Genomic DNA, 20,770 nt, shown 5'->3' with positions numbered 1-20,770 from the left:
ATCTAATCTAATATACTATAATTTAGTACAAATGGTATATGCACAAACATATAAACATGCACACATAGAATCGTTCTAATCAGGTAAAGCCCAAGGCATGTAAGCCCATGGTATTGGTATCGTTTAGACAAGTCAGTGGAGAGTTCTAAGCCTTCATTTTCCCATAAGAACTTTATAAAGATAAATTAAGGGCACCTGGGTGGCTGAGTTGAGCGTCTGACTCTTGCTTTCAGCTCAGGTCATTATCCCAGGGTTGTGGGATCAAGCTCCATGTCAGGCCCTATGAGGAGTATTGAGCCTGCTTGAGATTCTTTCTCTCTTTCTCTCCTCTCCCCTACTCTCTCTCTCTCTTTCTCTCAAATAAATAAGAATTTTAAAAAATAATAAATAAATAAAATTATATTCCTTATATGAAGATAATATTTTAGGCTATATTTTGCGTTTTGTAGGCATATGTGAATTTTATCATAGATTTGTTCAGTTGTTTGTCTGCCTTTTACTCCTGGTCCTCTTTAAAGAATAATAAGAACTGTCTCTTTATTATGCATGTATTTTTTTTTTTCAATTTTGGTACACACTGTTAGTGAATTTTTAAACATAATTTAAGGCCTATGTTTCCACAAAACATAAATTAAGGCCTTAAAACATAGCTTAAATAATAGGCTCCATGCCTTGACCTGCATAAATTTATTTCGAGAGTCACTGACATGTTTCAGTATCTTTTCTTTTCTTGCTCTTTTCTTTCGGGACAATTAAAATGCCTTAGGGCTCTTCAACTGCTCTGTGTTTGAATAATTAATCTTACACCATATGGAAACCATTCCTACAAGTAAGCCTTGCGAAATCTACTCGGCAGCCTACGTTGTTGCTTTCGTTTAGGGCAACAGAGAAATTCGCCAGCAAGAAGAGCAGTGAGTTTGCTTTTTTTAAAATGTATCTTTGAGCCTCCGCAGGAAAAATGCGGCCAGATAAACTGTGCGTGACCCTGGAAGGGGTGAGTCCAGGTACGAAGCACAATATGAAGGCCGAATGTGGCGGCTGAGAAAACCAAGTCAAAGTTGCCAGACTTGCTAAGGTCAAAGGCCTCCAGCTGTTCCGGGAACATTTTTACTTTTGTGCCATTGTCCATTGGATTTATTGCTGGCACAAAAATATTAAGTATGTTACAAACTGCTTTTCTGGAGAGTCCACAATATAGAGAATAGCCAATCTCTGTATCAAAGTTTCTTCTCGTTTCCAAGAATCTTTGGCTTCAAAACACAAATCCCCACAAATCCTCCAGCTCTGGTTGCTGACCTTGTAAGAAAGTTCATATGTTACAGTCATCTGAAAATGGGAAGAAAGTGCTGAGATTCATTCCAATAAATACAGCACAGCTTCTGGGAAGAGGGAAAATGGTTCAGCTATTCAGTAAATGTTTAGTGAATATAAAAATTTTGCAAATTGAGGTAGATGAGAAGCTTTTGGATTGCCCTACCCTATTTTTAGAATTAACTTTCTGTATATTAATTATAAATAAGCCAGTCATCTTTTTCCTTTTCAAATTAAAAATTGGGCTTTGTTTCAAGCTATTTGGCATATATACGGTTACTATGAGAAGATACCAGAGATATTTAACTCAATATGTGAACTCAGCAAGAGAATCCTTTCTTCTTTCAGAAAGAAAGATTTCAATCTCCCTGGAAATGATAATTTCCTAGCTAATGAGCTAGAATCTGGCAGATAAATGTGCCTAGAGACCGGTGATTTTACCATCAACAGCTGGGGAGAAGGTAAGTAGCAAGATAGAGAACAAAAATGCCTGTAAACTCAAAAAGGAAGAAGATATGTAGTGGTAAAGAAATAAAAGAGTATTAAGGGAGTGTTTAATGGGGAAAAAATAACCCACTTGGAGGCTAACTTAAGTAATATGTCATGAAGTCAGTAGTTTTTGAGATAAGCTTCAAAAAATGCCCAAGGTTGTTATAGACAGAGGCAGAAAAACAGAAAAAGAGAGTAAACAATAAAAGGAGCAAAGGTTGAGGGACGTCTTAGGAACAAGTTGCTCATTTTGGCTAGAGTATTGGTTATATGCAGGGAAATAGTGAAAGAAAAGAATGAAAAAGACAACCAGGAGTAGAGGTTTAATGACTTCTACATTTAATGACTAACCACTATATCACAAGCACTGTGTATTTTATAAGGATTATCTCAATAAATCTTTACAACAATTTATGTAACCATTGTTATCCGTCAAATGCTACAGTGAGAAAATGACTTATCCACAGTCACGTAGTTAGTTTGAAATAACAACAATAGTTACTTTCATGGTATATTAACTATATGACAGCACTATGCCCGCTACATGTGCTCATGCGTTATTTAATTTAATCCTCATTACAACTGCACAGGCTACTTTGCATTATCACTGCCATTTTTTTTTTTTTTTAAGATAAAGAAAATGAGAATCAGGGAAATGGCAGAGATCACAAAGTGACAGACCAGAACTCATGTTCTGTCCCATTGACTCCAAAGCCTGTGCTCTTTTCCACTGTTTTCTGTCACCAGAGAACCGGGGACACATGTGAAAGGGCTATTGGCTTAATTCAAGCAGTGGGCAGCTACTGTTGTATGTTTTAAAGATGAATCAGATCCAGAGGCTAACCTCAAAGACCTCAAAGTCTGGAGGAGGAGCAAGACAAATGAGTATTCATGCCGAACCCTCATCATTACTAATCCACATTCCAGCCCATATCCATTTCACCTGCCCTTCTATTGCTCTTGCAAAACAACACAAAACTACATTACATCTTGTTTTCTTCAGTTTATCTTCCTTTCCTTTGGATCCCATTCTTATACCCATTCATTTATCTCCTACCAAAAAACCAGAGGAAGAACTCCCTCAACAGAGTAAAAGTCGCTTTCCAAATTCTATAGGGACAGGAAATAAATAATCTAAGATTATGAGGAAGACAGGAAATACAGAATGATCAACTAGAAGGAACAGAGTCTGGGTGAGGCCACCCGGATTCAGATAAGCCCTGGTTATGGGACTGCTTAAGTGAACGCCGGCAGGCAGGGCCGAATTAAGTCTCCACGGGTCATCCTGACACACATTTCACGGCGTTATTTTCCAAAATGGTTCTATTGGGGAGAATTCGGATGTGGAAACAATCTCTTATTATACAACCCATTTGCTTTGTAGCTTGATCAGCAGAGACATGTTCTGCACCCTATGCTCCCTAATACTAACCTGAAATTTTTTCCTTTGTGTCCTGTCTAAAGATCCTTTTTCTGAATTTCGTCCTGTTTCCAGGATTGGCAATGACCAGATGAGGAAACAAAGGAGAGAAATTGCAGAATTACGCATCTCCTCCATGAGATTTTTCCCTCACTGACCAAACACTGGCTGAAAAAAATCTTTTTTTTTTTTTTTCCCAAAGATTTCAAAGCATATCCATATCTCATGCAAATGTACAAAGATATTTGACTGCCCTGGGAAACAACAGCTGCCTGGGCCCTACTGGCAGGCAGTGATTTGAATGGAACATTTGTAAGACATCTTGCTAGCGGCTTTCAGGCCTAAGCGTTGCCATCCAAACACCAGTCAGTCCTGGAAGCACCACTCCCAAAACAGCATTAAGAACAGAGTGTTCCCTCAAACACTGGATTAGAGAATAATTTTCTATCTTGTTGATCCACTTCAAGGATGAAATAATCTAGCAGCACAAACTTGTACAAGTCTATTCCAACTAGTGCTTGAAAAGAAAATTGAGTTCTCGGATCAAAAGTCATGTAGGCATTACATGGCAGCGTAAGAATTAAACTGAGCTCTGCCAGCTCCCAATTTGGTTCCCATTGGAGGACACCTTGCTGATTCAGTCGCTTCCACTTTTTCCATTCTCTCCTCTGCTTTGGCCATCTATTCCTCCACTACTGGGGAAAATCCTAAGTAACACTAAACCAATGAAGTTAACACGATCTTATTGAAATCATATTTATTGAATGTGTGTATTCCATGGCATTACATGCCAGCCATTACTCAAGGAGCTCTAAATTTATTGTTTTTTTTTTAATATTTATTGTCTTATTTAATCCATCCAACAGTCCTTTGGGGCAGGTTTTATAATGCTTATATGTGGCACTGAGGAACGCGAGGCTCAGGAATTTAAATAATTTGTCGAATGTCACACAAAGAATAAACAGCAGAGCCAGAATTTAAATCCAGGCCTTTTTTTGTTTTGTTTTGTTTTGTTTTTAGTTTTACTAAAACTAAATTTGTATAATTTGTATAATTAACAAATAAAAATTGTATACATTTGAGATGAATGTGATGGTTCTATATGCAAACTGTGAAATGATTACCACAATCAAGTTAATTAACATATCCATCACCTCCCATAGTTATCTTTTTTTTTTTTTTAGTGCAGTGAGAACACTTAAGATCTACTCTCTTAGCAAATTTCAAGTATACAGTACAGTATTGTTAACTATATTTACCATGCTGCACATTAGATCTGTAAAACTTACTTATCTTGTAACTAAAGTTTGTACACTTTGACCAACATCTTCCCATTTCCTACCCCTGGTCCTTGGCAACTACTGATTCCATCCTCTGTTTCTGGAATTTTGACTTTTTTAGGTTCCATATGTAAGACAGATCATACAGGATTTGTTTCTCTGTGTCCGGCTTATTTCACTTCGTATAACATCCTCCAGGTTCATTAACGTTGTCACAAACGGTTTTATGGCTGAATAATGCTCCATTGTGTGTATACAATATTTTCTTTCTCCATTTATCTGTCAACACTTAGGTTGTTTCCATAGACTTTCTTATTCCAAAAAGCACATCCCTCAGCCAGAAGAGCTATTTACTTCTTACAGGGCCTTTCTTTAGAGTCCAATCTATTTAATGGGATGGTTGTTTGTCTGAGGGAATACCAAAAGTATGGAGGGAATACCAAAAAGGAATGAAGATGAGAAATGTTCACGTCCCCAACTTGTTGTTTGTTTTGTCCGAGAGAGCAATGCAAGAGCAGGTGAAAATGTGCTGCAGTGCAAAGGAATTTGCTAGACTTGTTCCATGCAGCTAGCTACTAGATTTTCCTAAAGTTTCCTAGTCAATCTGTTTCCTAAAGTTAAAACCACTTTAAGAATGATTTAAATTCTCATTTAAGTGAAGTACCTTTGGATTATACAAGATCCATTCAGATATCTGTCTCTAATTGAAGGATTTCAAAAAGCATATTTTCATTTCTCATGTCACCTTTAAAAGTTGCCAACTAATTTTGAGGGGTGCCTGGATGGCTCAGTCGGTTCAGCATCCGACTCTTGATTTTGGCTCAGGTCATGATCTTCCAGTCCGAGAGTTTCAGCACCACGTCAGAATTTATATAGATATTTTATATAGATATTTTCCCATGACTAAAGAGTATTCTTTAGTGGAGAGACTATTTGCAGATATTCCCAGGAGTGACAACAAAGGGATTAGAGAGACAGTGATGTGACTGGCAGTGTTTTCAGACTATATAGGAATCTTGTGAAATTGGCAGGGTGGTATAACCTGGGCAACAGAAGCCACAGGCAAAACAAGATCTTGTATTCCACCTGCCCTCAGGAAGATAAGAGAAGCATGACCCTGCCCTCCAGAGACAGAAGTAGTCTCATGGTTTAGTCATTCTTTCATCCATCCAACCAGCCATCCGACCATCAATCCATTTAACAAGTGTACTGAGCATCTTCTATGTGCCAATTCTAAACTGGAAATATAATGGAGAAAAATACAGAGACGGACCCTAGCCTCATGAATCAAGGGTGACATTAGGTCCCAAATTTAAGTAGTGGTTCCTCTTCTTTAAAAATTTGTTTGGGCGGCCAACCGGCCCTAGAAAAGTCTAAGTGGTATGCTTTCTCGTTGGACAAAGTTTTTATTAGCACTTGGGAGCATCGTTATTTGCAGAACATTGCATAAAGCACTGACGACAAGCTCAAAGAATTCTGAATTCAGGGAGAGAATGGAGGGGAGGGAAAATGGTCAGATCTGCCAGAAGCGCTTCAGAAAACTATTCGCTGGAGGACATGCCAAGAGAGTTACCCTTTTCTATAGTATTTCTGTGACTAAAATAATGGCATAGTAATAAAATTAATGTATTTCTCACCAATTCTACTTCCTCTGTCCGTCCTTGCTTATTCGTCCTCTCTTTTTCAGACTAAGTATTTTGTCTCTTTGAGGAATTTTCCTGGCTCCAGTCAGACTTTTTTTTTTCTGTTCCATGAGATTCAGCTTTATTTACAGAATGTTGGTTTTATGAGTTCATAGTATTATTTTACTGGCAGCACTAATATCCTTGGTCTTGCCAGTAAAGGAAAAAGGCAAAGGGGAGAAGAATTAGGCAGCACCAGCCCTGAAAATGTAAACAGAAATCACTTTCTAGGACAACAAAGGGCAACGAAATGAGAGACAGAAATCTAGCCAGCTTCACAGCACAGTGCTGACCTCTTCGTTCTGTTCGTTTAAGGGAAGATCCTTGAACGGATTCTACATCTCAGATTCCTTAACTGCCATAGCTTCCTGACCACTGAATCCCTGTCTCTTCTTAATTTGTCTTAGCTGAACTAAGTGAAAATAAATGCTTGTCAAACTCAGACATGGGAGGGGCATCTAGGGAACCATGTACAGAAATGTCTGGGGAAAGGCAGAGAAGCCTGGATATTAAATACACTGGGCTTCTGGTTGGGGACAGCTGTCTTCCCATATAGATCATCTCCTCTACCCTTTTCCTTTCCATTAAAACTTCAATATTTCAATAAGATAGCAGATGTGAAGTAATGATCATGTAACTATCCAAGTAATATTATCATGTATCATATAGGTATGATAATCAGTTTTTATTCATTATGTTACTTTTCATAATTATCCTATAAACTGAATGTAATTATCCACATGTTATATATGAGAAAATTAGGGCTCAAAGAGGTTATATATTTTATGTATATTTTATCCAATGTCATACAGTAACTTCATGGCAGAGGGTTATTTGATTTCATAGAAACACAGGGCTATTTGATCTCAAAGAATATGACTTAACTGCTGATACAACCATGAAATATTCCCCAAGGTTCTGACACCTGCTTAAGGAATTCTGTGGTCGCATGTACAGGAATGCATGAGTCTAAAGTCTCAGAAATAAAGATAAAATTATAAAAAGATACACATATTTAAAATGCTGATTTCTTCAATGTCTTTTGAAATTTAACAATAAGAATGAAAGATTTGCGTATCACCACTTACACTTGGATAGTTAAGTGGCTCACAAAATCAGAGAAAGGGATGAATTTGGTATTGGAACCCAAATACCCCATGTCTCTGTTCAGGACTCTGCACACTATATTGTCTATCCAAAGAAGCTCTAACTCAAATCTGCTTTCCAAAACCTTTCAGCTTACTTTAGAAATCACCAAGTCTATGAACACTCATGTTTGCTGACTGTCATCTGACATTTACTCTGGTTTGGTATAAGAATACAGGTTCTGCAATGACGGCAAAGTCAATTTCTACGGTTACTTCCACCCCAAGCAAAACTGGAAATCAAGGTTCAGTTTACAACCTGCTCCTTCAACTCAGAGCAAAATAGAGAACAGCTTCTATGTCTTGTGTCTTGGCAGGACATGAGGTTAGGAAAGTTTGGCCATTTGCTCATCAGACTCCAGTTGCTGCTTCAGAATGAGGTGTAAAGGAAAAGTCTGGCAAATTTCTCCCACAGCACCAATGGCCTTAGCTGGAGGGGAAGGAATCCCCTTAGATCTCTACTACTGGCATCCCACATTCTGGTTCATCCTTGTATTCGCCTTTCATTATTCCAACTCTAAAATGCTCCTTCCTATATTCAGGAAATTTACAACAGCAAGCAATGGACCCAAATAATCTGTAGGAGTTGAAGGAGATTTGGTGCCTCACAGGAAGAGGAGCCTTGCAGGTAGGACTGGTGAGCTGGGATGTAAGGGGGAATGAGCCGATGTCTCTATGAAGGAGGTGGAAACAAAGTACTTGTGTAGTCAACATCTGTCAAGACATGAAGGGAAGGGAGAGGATGATGGCTTTGCTCATCAAATCGTAGTACACAGGAACTTGAGAGCACAGTCACAAATTGTGAGAAATAGTTCGAAGGAAGATAGAATACTAGTTTTAAACAACAGCAAATGATTTAGCAGAAATTTAGTAAGCATAATAACAAGAATATTAGCTATTAATTTTAAAAAGAGCTGGCAACTTTTAAAGCTTTTTTTTTTTTTTTTAGTTTAGTTTATTCATTTTGAGTGGGTTGGGGGAAGAGGCAGAGAGAGAGAATCCCAAGCAGGCTCCGCACTAATAGAAAAACGTCTTTCATAATTATCTAAAATCCAGATACAAGCTGGAGCTTCAGGTAGTCTAGTCTTTACAAGATATTTCAATGAAGAAAATACAAGCTAGCAACCAACGTTCATTAAAAACTATTTTAAGGGGTGCCTGGGTGGCTCAGTCAGTTAGGATTTCGGCTCTTGATTTCAGCTCAGGTCATGATCTCACAGTTCTCATCAGATGGAGCCCCAAGTCAGGGCTCTCAGCACAGAGTCTGCTTGGGATTCTCTCCCTCCCTCTCTCTGCCCCTCCCCCTGCTTGCACTCATGCTCTCTCTCTCAAAATAAATAAACATTTTTAAAAAACCCAATTTTAACATTTTCTGGTAATTCTCAATCTTTTAAAATCTCAAACAATCTTATTCATAACCAAAGCAGCTCTTGTTTGTCTTTTCCGATGTCTCACTTTTAATTTTTTTTAATGTTTTTATTTATTTTTGAGACAGACAGAGCATGAGCAGGGGAGGGGCAGAGAGAGAGGGAGACACAGAATCCAAAGCGGGCTCCCGGCTCTGAGCTGTCAGCACAGAGCCTGACGCAGGGCTCGAACTCACAGACCATGAGATCATGACCCGAGCTGAAGCTGGATGCTCAACAGACTGAGCCACCCAGGCACCCCTCTGATGTCTCACTTTTAATGTCTCACATCTTACAGCTGCCTCAAAGCTCTTCTCTCTGTGACTCAGCCTCTATCTAAAACTCTCCTACAAGGCTCTTCTTATTTCTCTCCTTCCACTTTTTTCTACCTCCATTTTTTTTCTCCCTCTCTCTTCTTTCCAATGAATCAATCTTGACCCTTTCCAATACAAAGTCCCCATTGAGTTCCTCATTGAGTTAGCCCAATCCTCTTCATAAAAACACATAACTGGAGTTGGCACATACAAAATTATCTTTGAGACAGGGAGTGGAATGGGAGAAGAGAAAAAAGAAGGGCTCTGAATTCTCGCACATGCTATTAATTTTTATATAAAAATGGTACTTAGCATAGGAGAACCCATAAATAAATGGAAAACAGTAGACAAGGAAGATGAGTGACTGGTGAGAGACCTTTTCCAACAGAAAGTGTTAGCCTTGCAAAGAGCAAGAAGATAAGGAAAAATGCTTACAAATTTAGAAATCCAGTGGAAGCAGTGATGAAAAAAACTTGTGGGGAAGAGGTGAAGCTTAAATTGGAAAGAGAAGTGTAAGATTTTCACATTTGGATTCAGAGGTGTAAAAATAAATAATTGTGATGTCAGAAGGCTGACAGAGCACAGTTGGAATCTGGCCAGAAAAGACCAAGCTAATGTGCATTACAAAGCACGTGTTTGTACAAGTGCACCAAGAAGCATAAAATACCTAGGAATAAATCTAACCAAAGATGTAAAAGATCGGTATGCTGAAAACTATAGAAAGTTTATGAAGGAAATTGAAGAAGATATAAAGAAATGGAAAAACATTCCGTGCTCATGGATTGGAAGAATAAATATTGTCAAAATGTCAATACTACCCAAAGCTATCTACACATTCAATGCAATCCCAATCAAAATTGCACCAGCATTCTTCTCGAAACTAGAACAAGCAATCCTAAAATTCATATGGAACCACAAAAGGCCCCGAATAGCCAAAGGAATTTTGAAGAAGAAGACCAAAGCAGGAGGCATCGCAATCCCAGACTTTAGCCTCTACTACAAAGCTGTAATCATCAAGACAGCATGGTATTGGCACAAAAACAGACGCATAGACCAATGGAATAGAATAAAAACCCCAGAACTAGTCCACAAACGTATGGCCAACCAATATTTGGCAAAGCAGGAAAGAATATCCAATGGAAAAAAGACAGTCTCTTTAACAAATGGTACTGGGAGAACTGGACAGCAACATGCAGAAGATTGAAACTAGACCACTTTCTCACACCATTCACAAAAATAAACTCAAAATGGATAAAGGACCTGAATGTGAGACAGGAAACCATCAAAACCCTAGAGGAGAAAGCAGGAAAAGACCTCTCTGACCTCAGCCGTAGCAATTTCTTACTTGACACATCCCCAAAGGCAAGGGAATTAAAAGCAAAAATGAACTACTGGGACCTTATGAAGATAAAAAGCTTCTGCACAGCAAAAGAAACAACCAACAAAACTAAAAGGCAACCAACAGAATGGGAAAAGATATTTGCAAATGACATATCGGACAAAGGGCTAGTATCCAAAATCTTAAAGAGCTCACCAAACTCCACACCCAAAAAAACAAATAACCCAGTGAAGAAATGGGCAGAAAACATGAATAGACACTTCTCTAAAGAAGACATCCGGATGGCCAACAGGCACATGAAAAGATGCTCAACGTCGCTCCTCATCAGGGAAATACAAATCAAAACCACACTCAGATATCACCTCACGCCAGTCAGAGTGGCCAAAATGGACAAATCAGGAGATTATAGATGCTGGAGAGGATGTGGAGAAACGGGAACCCTCTTGCACTGTTGGTGGGAATGCAAATTGGTGCAGCCACTCTGGAAACCAGTGTGGAGGTTCCTCAAAAAATTAAAAATAGATCTACCCTACGACCCAGCAATAGCACTGCTAGGAATTTAGCCAAGGGATACAGGAGTACTAATGCATAGGGGCACTTGTACCCCAATGTTTATAGCAGCACTCTCAACAATAGCCAAATTATGGGAAGAACCTAAATGTCCATCAACTGATGAATGGATAAAGAAATTGTGGTTTATATACACAATGGAGTACTGTGTGGCAATGAGAAAGAATGAAATATGGCCCTTTGTAGCAACATGGATGGAACTGGAGAGTGTTATGCTAAGTGAAATAAGCCATACAGAGAAAGACAGAAACCATATGGTTTCACCCTTATGTGGATCCTGAGAAACTTAACAGAAACCCATGGGGGAGGGGAAGGAAAAAAAAAAAAAGGTTAGAGTGGAAGAGAGCCAAAGCATAAGAGACTCTTAAAAACTGAGAACAAACTGAGGGTTGATGGGGGGTGGGAGGGAGGGGAGGGTGGGTGATGGGTATTGAGGAGGGCACCTTTGGGGATGAGCACTGGGTGTTGTATGGAAACCAATTTGACAATAAACTTCATATATTGAAAAAAAAAAAAGCACGTGTTTGTAGCTGGAAAAGAGAGAATTCTCTTTAATTCTGGAGATAGGGTGGAGAGGAGGTGGAGTGTCCTACTCATTTTAGAGAAGCAACATTGGAACTAAACTTGCTTCATATCAGGTAAATTGGGGGTTAGTAACTGAGTTGAGTACACATAAAATGCTACATGAATAGGCCACGGCTAGTTTGTTTTCCCCAAACAAGCAATGCAGTAAATGAAGTAAATGCAATGTAGTAAACTAGCTTTTGCAAATATAACAATTCGGATGATTTCTCTTGTAAAAAGGGCACTGAAGCCAACCCTGAAAGCAAGTTTGTGATTTCAACTTTTTTTTAAGTTTATGTATTTATTTTGAGAGAGAGAGAGAGACAGAGAGAGCACACAAGTGGGGGGTGGGAGGGGGGGGAGAGAGAGAGAGGGACAGAGAAGAATCCCAAGCAGGCTCTGCACTGTCACACAGAGCCCGATACAGGGCTCAAACTCATGAGCCATGAGATCATGACCTGAGCCAAAACCAAGAGTGCTTAACCAACTGAGCCACCCAGGCTCCCTGCAAGTTTGTAATTTAAAGAGGGAAGCAACCACCAATCTTGTGACCAGAAATCATGATGGGTTTACTTTATCAGGGATAAGCATACAGGCATAAGATGTCTCCTTTTGAAGTCTTCTTTAAGATTTTATCACAAAGAATATGCCTCTTAATAGGAATAAATCTGGAGGGAAAGCCTGAATTTTATTGGTCCTTCACAACTCATGAATCCTTCAGATTATAAGCGTTCTGAACTATTCCCTTTAACAGGGAATCCTAAAAGCTCTTCAGAGGGGGGAGGTTGGGAAGGAAATCCATTCCAATAAGACTAAAAGAATGAGGCTCCACCTAACCGTCCATCACTGCTCCTTGAAAGAAACTATTATTGAAAACTATACCACCCGCTCTCATTCCCAACCCTTTTGCTGTTCGAGCCCGAGTCAGAGTTCCTGCAGCTTCAGCTCATCTACAATCTGCTGCTCTGTGACTCAAGTCTATCTGTCTGCCAGGAGGACTCTTGGGTACCAGGCAGCAGAGACACATCTTGATAGAAGAGTTTTCTAAATTTCCAAGAAGAAGAAGAAAAAAAAGCTCTGCCTCCAGGATAACCAGAGACACCAAATTACAGTCTGTCTCCTATAAAAAAAAAAGAAAAGAAACAGCATTTCTGCTACTGAAGGTATAGTGGAAGTGTGAGTTTGTGAGAATCTATGTTTGAGGATACATGACAGCTAAAGAGCAAAGCGAATATACAAGAAGGTATTACTTACCTCCTTAGGGACGTGTCTTGTTTGTCTCTAGATCCCCCAGAGCACCTAGCACAGTAACCAGCCTCTCACCTATCACTCACGAAGAGCATATTGGATTAGTTCATTATCAAGACACTGCCTTCAGAAAATAAGAGATGAGTACCCTTTTATCCTCACTGCACTTTAGATCAGTGATATCCAGCCTAAGAGAGCCTCAGGGCACAGGTTTGGACTCAAGTCACAAAACTGGATGGGCAAGTTACGATGGGGCCAAGGGAGGAAACAGAACCCATGGCATCACTGGGCATCTCTGCCGTGCTGAGGGCTTGGAAGAATGAAAAATGTTGCGTATCACCGGACACATGCCAAGTGATCCAGAATTGACAGCTCAACCTTACTGGGAAAGTAAGTCTGTATGAGAACCAGTTTAGGAAGTGGAGTCCTTTGCCCTCAGAACCTCTCGTCCATCCATCAGGGGAGCGAGCAGAACACTGCAGCTCTGTCTTCAAACCAGACTGCACTCAGGGCCAGGAGAGTAGATCAGAGAAGGAATCAGAAAGGCAAACACGTGTTTGTGGCAACTCCCTTCTCTGTGGAACTTTGCCCAGATCTGGCCCCAAATATAGGGTGGCCACAACTTCTGTCTCAGGGCAGCATCCTGCTACAGCACAGTCAGGTCCAGGAGTGAGGGAAAACTGCCCTCCCAGAGTAGATAATATCTGGAAGGAATGAATATTTGGGAAAAGTCCCAGTGTTAGTTTAGGGCCAACCAGTCTCCACCTTCTCTGGCCCCCTCCCACTGGTTCCTCCCATTTCAGCTGCTCTAGTTCTTATAAAAACTCCACAGCCTTTCACGGACAGCCTGCAGGAGCCTCTCTCCCCTCTGCTGCTGCGCAAGCCAGTGAGACCAACCCACAGGACCACAGAGACACCATGAAGAGCCTGCTACTTCTCTCCATTCTGGCTGCCTTGGCCGTGGCAGTTCTGTGCTATGGTGAGAAACCTTTCTTCTGCCATGCTTCTGGTGTTTCTTTCCTGTCTCTGATTTCAGTTTACTTCCATTTTTTCCTCCCCCTCCTCCTCTTCTTCCCCCTTTCTCTGATATAATCTTAAAGTATCGTTAACTTAACATTTCCCAAGCCCTATGGACACTGATTCATTCCATCAAGTGTTTTTTTTACATACTAAATATCCAGACTTTCGTATACAACTTGACAGGCGTGTCCTGTCTCTGGTAAGTCACTATTCACCTAGACACTTCACTGTTTCAGAAAGAAGATATGAAATTCCCAGCCCCTGAGTTCTCATGTTTAGGGATGTTTACTTCTACGTTGGGAACTGTTGGTTAAAGGTATTAGTTAAATCACTCACCTTTAAGAAAATCAGTTTTCACATGAAGTGTTAAGTATAGCTCTCTCTGCAGGGACAAGACAATCTCCTAAACTTACTACATTTCTTCAGTGAATTGATCTAAAAACGAAGTTTTACATTTAAAGAACCTCAGAGAAAAATAGACGGTATAATTTCTATTGTCCAAAGATAAATTTCACCTGGTTTCTCTATGTTGTTAATTATATCTGTGTCTGATCAAAGCTTATGAAAGAAAATCCAAAGCAAGATTATTTTTGATCAGTCTTACGCTTCAGTTATCTGGATATCTTAGATGTTCTTAAACCTAAATCATACTAATAACCATCTGTATTTCTTCTCACTCTTGAAATTATTCACATGGTTTCTGTATCAGAGGATTTGGTATTTTCATCTCCTTTTTAATTTTTTACATAAAACCACTTGCTTACGAATATAAAACTCTTATTGCCAAATTTACCTGCAGCACATGGGAGAGCAGTGGAAAGAAGAAAACTTTTGCCCTGGCATCGTCTCAGTTCTTTCTCTGAACTGGCATCACGCCCAGTGTGAGTTGTCCTCTGGAGCCAGTGGTTTTGTGCCTGCCAAGTTAACACAGGTCCTTAAGAGGCTTTAGGAACCTCTTAAAAACCTGTCTTGGTAAAGCCCAACTGACCATCTCCCCAGTCTGCCTGGAGGACGTTGGCTATTTTCTGGACCCTTCTGTCCCTTTCTCAACCCTGCTCTTAGCCAGGTCCCAAATTAATCAGAGAAGATGCCTCTCTGGAGATTTGTGTGCAACATCGAAATTATCTTATTTCACTAGCCTGAGGACCTCATAGCCCTTGAGAAATTTCAGTCAAGGCCGTGACGACTAGCTCCTTCAACATCAGCAAATCTGAAGTGTAGAGATAATTACACCAAGGACAGAGCTAGAGACACAACTTGCAAATCCAAAATGCCTGAAATTTGTAATAACCACACTGCTAAATATATTCTTCACATCTTTTTGACTCTTTTCTCTCCTTCCTTCCCCAAATGCAGACCATTGTCATGTCTGATAAATAACAATCAAATGAATTTTTTTTATTCCAGAATCTCATGAAAGCATGGAATCCTATGAAATTTGTAAGTGAATATTTGACTTCCTTATTTAAATCTCATGTATTAAAGAATCTCTCTCCCTAGTCTTAAATAGACAAAATGATAATACATTGAGGTAATATAGGGAAGAGAAAGAGGGTCTCTTTTGGAAAACTACGTTTAAAAATCTAATGACCGTAAAAATCGCCAGACGAGCAATTTTTTTAAGCTTGAAATAGCATAATATGGCCTTGAAAGTGCATTCGACAGAATTGGAGCCATAAAATCTCACTTGGAAATTTTAAGTTGGCACCACATCAACCACACAGATGGAAAACAAGGAGTAACAACAAATGGCAGAGTAAGGAATTAGGAGGCCTAGTCAGTTGGGAAACCACAGTCATCAGCATTACATTGAATGTTACTGAATATCTGGACTTTCAAAAACTGAGTGTGGGAAGAAGTAACGTAACACTCTCATTTTCAGTTTTTCACTATTTTCATAACATTGGCACTGTCCATTTCCAGTAATCAAAAGTCATGCTTTACAAGCATGTCCCTCCTCAGGACAGAGAGAATTTCTCCTCACAGGAATTAAAAACACACCAAATAGGAACACCAAAATTGAAAACGGCAAAATGATTTCCCAAAGGGGAAATAAACAAACAGAAATTACTGTGGCCTATGCAATAAGTCTCTAAAATACATACACTGCTTTCCTTTGATCAGGCAGTTTATGAAATTGGCTTTATCTTTCCCTTTGACTTTTGTAGATCTCTAGTTACATGGAATGCATGAATTAATCAGTTTTCAAATATATATGTGTCAGGGACTATTCATGGAAATATTTTCAACTACTGTTTCCCTAAAACTATAATTATCTTTTTTTCTTTTAAGATCCCTTCACTAACAGGAGAAATGCTAATACTTTTATATCCCCGCAACAGAGATGGAGAGCTAAAGCCCATGAAAGGTGGGTAACAAAACTTGATGGAAAGAGGTAATTTTTCCCAACGATCGGAATGGAATGAGAAACTTTTTTTTAAATCATATATATTATTTCTAATTGTGCCCCCTAAATCAAAGAATTTAAAAACAGTATACAGAAAACAACTGAATTTCAATAAGACTAGTTTATGAAAGACCCAGAAAGCAGAGGGAGGGAGAAGGAAAAGGAGGACAGAAAGAAAATTTCTATTTTTATTAAAAAAAAAAAAATTACTCCTGTTCCACCTTTCCTCCCTGTTAAGTATCTCTTAATATTGGGGTGTGTCTCATATATTTTCTTATTCTTTTTTCCCCCTTTTCCTTTTTAAAAAAAATTTCTATTATGTTCTCATTTGGGACCTCTTTTTTCCCCCCACTTTCTAGGATTAGAGAAAGGACCAAGCCCACCTATGAGATCAATCGGGAAGCCTGTGATGACTTCAAGCTTTGCGAACGCTATGCCATGGTTTATGGATACAATGCTGCCTACAATCGCTATTTCCCACAGCGCCGAGGGGGCAAATGAGATTGGAAAAAGTCTCTTTCTTTCCAGAGCCTGGTGCCTGGTTTTGTATTTCTTTGCAGTAGCATCACTGAACTATATAAACACATACAAACTGCTTATTTCTTAAACGTTCTTGTCTGGCTGCAGCCCTCCTCCCTGCCCCCAGATTGATAAGCAATGAAAGCGAAGCATAGTGAAAGTCAAGAAGGACTTAAGATGTGTAATTATTACAAAATAAACTGCTGGTTGGATACTTTCATTTTGTGAGTCTGATTTCTTCTGGCAAAATGCTGAGATATTTAAATCATGGCCCACCTAACCCAGAATATGAGATTCTGTTAATCATGTTCTGGTGTTGATTAGAAACATAACTGCATAGAAAGAATGAAACTTAGAAGGCATAAGTCACCCAGCCATAATTTGTCTAAACTCTACCTTGGGACTGGTGAATGATTGCTTCTTAGTATTTCCAGGGTTTTCAAACATTATAGATAATCATATGATTTTCCTGCTCCCAAACTTTTTAAGTTTTATTTATTTAAGTAGTCTCTATACCCAGTGTGGGGCTCAAACTCACAACCCTGAGATGAAGAGTCACATGCTCCTCTGACTGGGCCAGACAGGCGACTCTGCTCCCAAACTTTAAATGGTCCTAAATCCTTCCTGTGTGGATTCCAGGTTCTATCTTGGCTCATCACCCTCATCATAATTTCCTGAGTGTTATCATTTCTTAAGATGTCACAGCTTTGACTTTTACTTAGGCCAAGAAAATGTTTGCTTTCACAATCACCAGAGATTTTTTAACAATTCAATCATGGAATTTTGGAGCCAGACAATACGCTATAACTCACTTAAGCCTGGTTTGTCAATGAAAAAATGAGACTCCAGAGTCTCCCGCTTGGTAGTTAGAGACAGAGCCCAGGACTTCTCAATCCCTGTTCAGAACTTTCTCTTCTTTGCCATGAGAACTTGTTCATGCCCACCTTTATCATCCATTCCTTTTGGTATGCCCACTGCCTTCATGTCTTTAGTGGATGATCTTTCTAATCCTTCAAAATCCAGCACAAAACCCAAGCACTTTATGAAATCAGTAATGATTAAATCCACCCACTTCCTATCACACCACTCAAGCCAGTGTCTAGCCCTTGAGGAATATATGTAAAGAGTCAAGTACAATAACATTATTCAATTCGTTTAAAAATTTTTAATGTTTATTTATTTTTAAGAGAGAGAGAAAGAGAGAGCACAAACTGAGAAGGGACAGAGAGACAGGGAGATACAGAATTTGAAGCAGGCTCCAGGCTCTGAGCTGTCAGCACAGAACCCGACACAGGGCTCAAACTCATGACCCGTGAGATCATGACCTAGCCAAAATTGGACACCTAACCAACTGAGCCACCCAGGAGCCCCTATTCAATTCATGGTTTGATCAAAATTTCTTTTTATGTATATTTTCTTGGCTAACGTTATGGTAAGAAACTGTAATTTCTTTTCTCTCTACAGACTTGGTACTAAGTTCTGTTCATAAAGGGTTTTCAATGAAAGCTGTATAAACACAGACTGACTAGTCATGCCTGGGAGGGATCCCCCAATTTTGAAACTGTTACATTCATCATAATAATGTGTGTTACATAATTTAAACCATCATCATATAAATGTAACGACGACTGTTTTATCATTTTCTAAGCTATTATGCATGTGATAACTCATTGGGTCTTACAATAGCCCAGAAGATGAGTAGTATTTATTAGATGGTAAAATTGAGACTCAGAACGGTAACTTTCTGAAGACATTGTAGTGAATGCCGTGGTGTATTACTCAAGCTGAGATATGCCCCTGGCCACCAGATATATTGACAGCTGATGGTTCCCAGCCAAGGATTTGAGTACAATTCCCTACAGACCTCTAGAGCTCTCTCTTCTGTGCATCTCTCTCCTCTCTGGTACTCTTCTCTGTGATCACTAGCTACCTTTCTGGACTCCCAGCTCTGTCTCCTCAATTTAGGAAGGCCATAAGGCTTTGCTGGGTTCTATTTTCTGTTGTATGTTCTGAAAAATCTCCAAAAAATTGGGGCAGTTATAGGACTCCTCCTCATTTGCATCAGTGTCAAGGAGTCCAAAATAAAGCAAAATAAAGGGGGAAAGGGGAATAAAAAACTAAAAGGGACAAATTGAAAACAAATGGCAAGATGATAGACTAAAACCTATCACACTAATTTCATTATACGTAAACAATCTAAATGGTCTAGTTATTTTTTTGCTTTTACATATGCTATAGATCCTATAAGACAATTTTGTTATTTTTGCTTTAAAGAGCCAATCATTTTTTAAAAGGCTTAGATAATACAAAAAATATCTCATACATTTACCCATGTAGTTTCCATTCCCATTGCTCCTCGTTCTTTTGTATGCATCTAGATTTCCATCTGGTCTCATTTTCCTTCTGCTTGATGGACTTTCTCTAACATTACTTGTAGTGAAGGTCTGCTGGATTCTTTAAGTTTTCAAATTTTGCCTTCACATTTGAAATATGTTCTCACTGCATATCAAATTCTACATTGTCAGTTTTTTTCTTTTCATTCTTTTAAGATGTTCCACTGTCTTATAGCTTGCATTGTTTCTGCTATAAATCTGTTGTCGCTCTTATCTTTATTCTTCTATAGGTACTGTCTTATGTCTTGCAGCTTCTAAGGTTTTTCTATCATTGGTTTTGACTAAATTGATTATGCTGTACCTTGGCGTGGTTTTCCTTATTTTTTTTTTTGTTCTTCAAGTTTATTGAGCTTCTTAGATTGCATTACATTTTATTAATTAAATTGAATTAAATATCAGTCATTATTTCTTCAAAGATTTTCCTTCCTTCACTCCACTTCTCCTTTGGAGACTGCAATGACATGCACTTAAAGTTGTCCAGGGCTCCCTGTTATTAATTTAATTTTTATAAGCTTTTTTTTCCCTCTGTGTATTTCATTTTTGACAGTTTCTTTTAATGTGTCTAGAGTTTATTCAGTTATATTCAGTAATATCTAATTTACTGTTAATCCTATCCAGTGCACTTTTCATTTTAGACATTACAGTTTTCATCTATGGTAGTTTGATTTGGATGTTTTCTTAATTTCCATATCGCAACATTTTAAACATCTTAGATACAGTTAGGATAATTTTTTTTAAAGAGAGGGAGAGAGTGCGAGCAGGGGAGAGGGACAGAGAGAGAGAGAGAGAGAGAGAGAATCTCAAGCAGGCTATGTACCCAGTGTGGAGCCCAATGGGGGGATTGATCCCAAGACCCTGGGATCATAACCTGAGCCGAAATCAAGAGTCAGACATTCAACCAACTAAGCCACCCACATACCCCTGGATAACTATTTTAATGTCCTTGTTTGCTAATTTCAATATCTGTGTCACTTCCACACTTGTTTTGGTTGGTTGATTATTCTACTTATTATGGATCATAATTTCCTACTTCTTTAATTCCTGGTAATCTTTTATTTGATGCCAGACATTGCAAATTTTATTTTTGTGTGTGTGTGCTGGATATTCCTGTATTTTTATAAGTATTCTTGAGCTTTGTTCCGGGAATAAGTTAAATCACCTGCAAAAAGCTTCATTGTCTTAAATCTTGCTTTTAAAATGAGACAAACTCAGTATTTAGTCTAGGCCAATTGCTTGCCCCACACTGAGAAAAGATCTTCTTAGTGTTGCACCCAATGTCCCATGACTGGGTGGTAAGAATAGGCAATAACCCCAGCCCTTAGTTAGTGCCAGCCACTGTTCCCTCTATTCCTCTTGGATGAGTATTTTCTTATATTTATGTGCCAATCAGCTCCCTACTACATATGTGAGAGGTGTCCTCAAGATATCCGGAGATCCCTCTCTCTGTAACTCTCTCTTTTCCAGTATTTTGCCATGTAAACTATAACCACCATATTCTCCCAGGACTCTCAACTCATCTCAACTCAACAAGTCCACCATATTTCATTTTGATCCTCTGTGGGGGACCGGGGCCTGGTGCCAGGCTGAGACCGGGTCGAGCAATGTTCCCCGTTGACTCAAGCCAACCCAGTGGTTCCCCCTCCCATTCCCCCACTTTCAAGGG

The 20,770-nt window shown here is 39.1% G+C and overlaps 2 protein-coding genes across 4 annotated transcripts in view; one reads left to right on the top strand and one right to left on the bottom strand.

Moving 5' to 3' along the window:
• The window catches only part of PDE6H (phosphodiesterase 6H), a 178,215-nt gene that overhangs the window by 87,890 nt on the left and 69,555 nt on the right, over positions 1–20,770 (bottom strand). The window lies entirely within an intron of this gene.
• MGP (matrix Gla protein) lies at positions 13,588–16,934 on the top strand. The gene is made up of 4 exons (XM_015061742.3): positions 13,588–13,747; positions 15,196–15,228; positions 16,081–16,156; positions 16,555–16,934. The coding sequence occupies exons 1-4, from the start codon at positions 13,687–13,689 to the stop codon at positions 16,694–16,696; spliced, it is 312 nt and encodes a 103-aa protein (XP_014917228.1). The 5' UTR covers positions 13,588–13,686; the 3' UTR covers positions 16,697–16,934.

This window comes from Acinonyx jubatus, chromosome B4, assembly GCF_027475565.1.
Source record: "Acinonyx jubatus isolate Ajub_Pintada_27869175 chromosome B4, VMU_Ajub_asm_v1.0, whole genome shotgun sequence".
In the NCBI taxonomy this organism is placed as follows: Eukaryota; Metazoa; Chordata; class Mammalia; order Carnivora; family Felidae; genus Acinonyx; species Acinonyx jubatus.
Note: the sequence above shows the minus strand (reverse complement) of the source record. Positions and strands in the feature narration are given on the sequence as shown.